At 43.2% G+C, this 6,000-nt stretch overlaps 1 protein-coding gene across 1 annotated transcript in view; it reads right to left on the minus strand.

Annotated features, from left to right (window-relative positions):
* The window catches only part of ABLIM2 (actin binding LIM protein family member 2), a gene marked incomplete at its 5' end in the record, with an annotated part of 113,988 nt that extends 108,783 nt beyond the window's left edge, over positions 1–5,205 (minus strand). The window contains one exon of the mRNA XM_082315586.1: positions 5,190–5,205. Within this exon, the coding sequence (XP_082171712.1) occupies positions 5,190–5,205 (16 nt within the window). The remainder of the gene's footprint in view (positions 1–5,189) is intronic.
* Between the last annotated feature and the right edge of the window lie 795 nt (positions 5,206–6,000).

Below are 6,000 nucleotides of genomic sequence, written 5' to 3' on the forward strand. Positions count from 1 at the left end.
CATTCTACTTTTATGCCTTTATGTATCAAAATCAGTCTTCCAAGCAGCAGAAGATACAATCAACATATTTAACGAGTGAAATAGTGAATTACTGATAGAATGTAATGATCTGACACTACTCATAGGATCAGAACTGACTAAAGAGCTCATTAAAAAATAAATGCTTACATTATAACCCGATCTGCAGAATTTAACGAAATGAGAAATTTCCTTCTTAACTTTAAAGGACTTTTTCTGAACAGAAATATAAATGAATGCCTGGCTCTCCAAACTCCCCTTTCTCCCAGACTGTATTTTGTTCTACCAGAGGTACCTCCACCAATCCTTAAACCCTAAAAAGATCTGGCTGCGCATACTTTTTGACAAGGACAAAAACTGGCAAGAAAGAAAGTAGCAAACACGTTCCCCAGCACTTCATCAGCGTACAAGACCTGTCTGCTGGGGACATCACTGCCAATAATCTTGCCAAATGTCCAGTGCTCAGGTATTTCTGATGTCAAGACTCAACCTCTCTCCAACAGGCTACGCAGTATGTAATTCTGTAGTTCTGGATAAAGTAGGGCTTATTGAATTAGCAGTGGTTTGTTAAACAAATTGTCAAATAAGATACATTCCTCAGATTTACTTCTGTACTGCTTGCTCAAGACATATGCACTTGCTGTAAGTATCATGGGGAAGAGAGGACAGTCGTATCGCTCGTTATCAACCTTATGGCAACTGTAAAATGATGGTTGCAGTGTGCTTATAACTGCCAAATTTCAGTCATTTATATTGACATTCTTTATGTTTGGTGCTCTTGAGCTTATTCATTTAGGGAAAATTTCAGACAAACTGTTTAAGCTTTTCATAAAGGTGGAAAAAAAGGATATTGGGTTTCAATGTTAAAAAGAAAGCATTGCACCTGGTTTTTGGAAGTACTTTGGAGTAAAGGCTGAAGCCTGACAGAGATGGACTTTGTGAAAGGTACACTGAATCCACAAAAATCTACAATATGAGGTCAGAAAAATCCCCTTTTGAATAAACACAGCTCCTTCGGCATTGCTAGACTAACTAGGATTTAACAGCAGTGGGGACCAGGATGAGGTGCCAGGATTGAGGACGAGATTTGGCAGAGACAAGAGTGTTTTGGAAACAGCACAAGACAAGCTGATGGCGGTGGCAGAAGGGAGAAGTTTCGCGAGTCCCTGGTCGTGCTCTACTCCGGAGCCTGGGACAGAAAATGTCACCGCGCTCTCGTCATCTTCTCTCTGGCGTGAGCAAACCGCTGAGGGAAATCAAACCCTTGGCAAAGATCCCATCTAGGACCAGTCCACGCAGAGGATGACAAACCCCTTTGCTATCAGGCAAATGAGAAAAATCTTCATGGTAGATTATAGACCTGATGAAGAAATATATGGCCAGAAACTGCAGAATTCGACACACTCCTAATGCTTTTTCCAGTTTGGTGCCTTTTGGTTTAACTTAGCATAAAGACCCATAGAAGCCATTACTGAACTTAGAAATCAAGTACTGAAAAGCTAAGAAGTCTCATGCTTAAGAATATACATTTGATCTCAGATCAAACCTTGAATATGAAGCTTAAAGACTGCTTTGTTAAATATATGGACACAAAAAAGACCACATGTCCCATTTACTCCACATTATTTAACTCTGTTCTGAAAAAAACAGTTTATTAGACTTACTCCTCTTTGCGATTACAGAAGCCTGAAATGACAAAGGGCCAAATGACACAATTTAATATCAGAATCATAGAATCCTAGAATGGTTTGGGTTAGAAGGGACCTTAAAGATCACCTGGTTCCAACCCCCTGCCATGGCCAGGGACACCCTCCACTAGACCAGGTTGCTCAAAGCCCCATCCAGCCTGGCCTCAAACAGTTCCAGGGATGGGGCATCCACAACTTCTCCGGGCAACCTGTGCCAGTGCCTCACCACCCTCACAGTAAAGAACTTCTTCTTAACATCTAATCTAAGTGTACCCGCTTTCAGTTTAAAACTGTTACCCCTCGTTCTGTCACTACACTCCCTGACCAGGAGTCCCTCCCCATCTTTCCTGTAGGCTCCCTTTAAGTACTGGAAGGCTGCTATAAGGTCTTCCTGAAGCCTTCTCTTCTCCAGGCTAAACAACCCCAACTCTCTCAGCCTGTCCTCGTACAGGAGGTCTTCCAGCCTCCTGATCATCTCCATGGCCCACCTCCGGACTCACTCAAGCAGGACCATGTCTGTCTTATGCTGGGGGCCCCAGACCTGACAGGTGCCTTCGGTTCTGTGATATTTCATATGGACATTTTAAAGAGTACTGTGAACTAAACGAAGATGTAATTTGAATGGATAGACAACATTTATGTGAATAAATACTTTATTCCTAAATAACAAGATTTTGTAATCCCCAAAATTACCTCTCAATCTAAGGAAAGTGCTAATTCCTCACCAAGGTTCCTGGATGGATAATGCAGAACCAGAGCCTAAAGAGAATGAAAAAAGAAAATCAAAGGGGCTGGGGGGTGTCCCCTCCCCTGTTCTTTTTGTGATTTGTTTTGGTTTTTTAACCCTGTTCTTGAGGTTGGGTTAAAAAAGTGCAAGCCTTTCATTTCAAGCTCATACAAATATAATATAATTTGCCTTCAACAGCAGAAAAGCTACATTAATTTTCTTTAGCAACTATCAGCACTACTGGCTCCTCTATAAATTCACCAGGAACATTTCTCTTCACAACCAATTACATTCACTTCATGAGATGGAAACATTTTCTTTGAGCAAAAAGACATTAATATCTAAAATTAACAATATCAGCTGTTTAGTTCATAAAAATGTTCAGTTTTTTCAACAAAGACACAGGCCACATTCCAACTCTCAACCAAAAATGCACAACTCTGATAACGGATATTATGCATGAAGGAATTAGCAGAAAATTATCTCTGTGTTGACACTGAAACCTTTCATCTCTATAGCTAGAGGTGGTGACTGAAAATCAAAATAAACAAATATGAGACCCAAATGCCATTTACACACCAAGTATTTGAGAAACAGGACAAAGTATTGATTGCTGAAATGCTGTATCAAGCGATTTGGGGAGGGTGTGGTTCACAGCAGCCCAGAGGGGAATTAAATTTGCAATCTTCTCTGAGCAGGATTAAAGGAGAAGCAGATGAGTGCGGCAGCACCCGACCGGAATTAGAGATTGGAGTTCAAGTTGGTTTTTTGCCAAACCCTTCTTGTGTCGCCTCAGTCAAAACACTCAGGGTTGGCTTTAAAAACACCCAGATGAAAGCAAAGGAAACAAGCATTTAAGTGCCTCTAAATATCCCATGAAGCATTATTCCTGGTTTTAAGTGCCTAAAGCTGGCCCTTGCTCCCTCCCTGCCTTGTGTCTGTGCGAAAATACAGTGACTAGGAGTTCTTCCAGTGCTGGCGTGGGGGTAAGGATAATATAACACAGTAATAAGTAATACGGTAATACATATGGTGTTCAGAGAACTACATGGGTGTGAGCTATAAATTTACTTTAAATAAGGGGCTTTGGTTTCTTTTCTTTTTCCTAAGAACTGGTGATTCATTATGGAGCCTTGTGGGGGCCTGAAACCTCGATGGTCCATTCCACAGAGAGGATGAGAAAAACAGTGATTGTGAAACAGGGACTCCACAAGCCTTCTCCACCCATCCTTCCGACTGTGCCTGGCAGCAGGGAGGAGCAATTCCCTGGCCAGGTACCGGGGCAGGAGGGAGCAGACGTGTCCAAATGGACAGGCACCAAACCTGCCTGAGCAGCAGACATGTTGGAAACAGATGTTCTGCAACAGCATGTTAAGTATCTAGTGGTAACCTGTTTTACTGTATTTCTCAATTACCAGCTTGTGTTAAAAGCCGTTTCAAATGTGTCTGTATGCTTTACGGTGCCTTGTCATTATAACACAATACCTTTTTCTTCCATACATCTCACAACAAAGCAGAAGATCACAAGGATAAAGGGAAAGCTAAAGAAGTTTTGCCTTGAACGGCCACATTGCGTAGCCCCTCAAGCCCTCCAGCTGGCCATACCAAGGGCTGAACTATCCCCACGCCAGTGCACACGAGCTCGCTCGCTTCTCCAACTGGGATTTTCTGCACCAAGAAGGTCCGGCTGCTCCCCCAGAAATGCTCACTGCTCTTTCCAAGACCTCTGCTGTGGCTCCTACAGCAAAGCACTACTACTGCTTCTCTCTTTAGTTCCTATACCATAAGACAGGCAATTCAGCAAATTCAATAAATCTTTATATCAATAGGTCTCTAACTGAATTCATTAACATAGTCCAAAAACACAAAATAACATGCTTCGAGAATCATGTTCCTTTTTGAAATGCATACCTGCTTCTACTACTTACAAACAACAGCTTTTACAGTGCCTTTCCATTGGCACTGAGGAAAGGATTGCACGCCTTCTCCAGCATTTCCTATCAATCATAATCAAAACAGAAACCTATAGCTGATACAGGACAGTAGGAAGACAGCCCAACTGAAGCAACCTCTGCTTTTCCTGCTAATTACAGAGTTTATGGGATCAGAGATGGAGAGGTGTTAACCAACAGAACATGAATACAACCATGCATCAGAGATGCGGCACAGCGCAAGTACTCAGCACACAAGAGCTCCAAATCTCACCATATGCTCAGTGCAAAATTCACGTCACATAAACAAACCTAGCATGAGCTAACCTCCTGCCCTCATTATTATCATAAAATATTTACCAAATGCAAAAGCAGTTAGTAAAAATCTCTGCTGAATTTTAGGAACTGTTACTGCAGCAATGTAAAGGCTATTTTTGTATGGGTTTAGCAAGATTACCATGAGAAAGGATATAGGAACAGCATGCCAATATATCTGCATAAAGCAATAGGTATTTTTTTTCATTACAAGCTAATATAAACTCTAAAGTCAATTTAAATTAAATAAAATGAGGAAAGTTTTCAAATTGAGCTGTCAGCTAAGTGTCAGTATCATTATAATTTCCAAATCGTCATTCATATAACTAAAAGAATATGAAGCATAATTTCAAATCAATGTTTAACCATCTTCCACTCTGCTGCTTTTCCACATAAACACAGAATAATTATTCTCATGACAGTATCAGTGATTTCGTTACCGCAGCTCTGGATGAAGAACAAGTCATTTCAGGTCTAGGCTCTCCAAAATGTGGAGTTATCACACTGTACCTGTATCTTCCGGCATTCCTGCATTAATTCCCTTTGAGAGGGGAAATGCCACCAGAAGCACCGCTGCTGCGTGGCCGGCCGGCGGTGAGGAGCTCAGCCGGAGCGGCAGGGGAGCGGGAGCTGCGGCAGCGTGCCGTCACGGGAGCCGCTCCGACACCAACGCGCCCGGGGGTCAGATGACTCCTGCAGCACCCACGCACAGGCGGGAGGCGAGCCAACACCTCGCCACCGTGTAAAAATAGCGTCCTGCAGAAGCCTAAATATTGTCACGTCCACGGGGTGGGCCACCGCTGGCAGAGTCCCAGAGGGACCGGACGCAGGACGTGCCAGCGACGGCTGTCTTTGCGTCGAGTGATGCCACCTTCCATAGTCACTGCAGGGTGGTGCTGGGCACCTGGGGAAAAAGGTCTAAGAAGGAAAACCTGCAAACTGCCTGGCCACAAATTAAAAATATAGGCTGAGGTAGCTGGGAAACCCCTCGAGCCATCCCGTGACCCAGGTGGTCCCTTCCGCCTGGTGCAGGAGGGCACAGCACTGATTTCGGAAGGAGATGCTGTAAGTATGTCTCTCTCCCGAAGGTGGTCAGTGAGATGCCTGGCAGCCAAAAATCTCTCCCCGGATTGCTCATATGGAGTTGGACTGCGTATCACCGGAATAACAATGTGTGGAGCTATTTAAAGCAATACTTGCTTGCCCAGTTATCATGTGAATACTCCACGAGGATTAAAATCTGTAGCTCTTAGTTGCTTTGGACTAAATTTGTATGAAGGTAGTAACATGGCTCGTGCATTGGGAAGGGGACTGATGGCTT

Source organism: Platalea leucorodia (assembly GCF_965183815.1).
Source record: "Platalea leucorodia genome assembly, chromosome: 6".
Lineage (NCBI taxonomy): Eukaryota > Metazoa > Chordata > Aves > Pelecaniformes > Threskiornithidae > Platalea > Platalea leucorodia.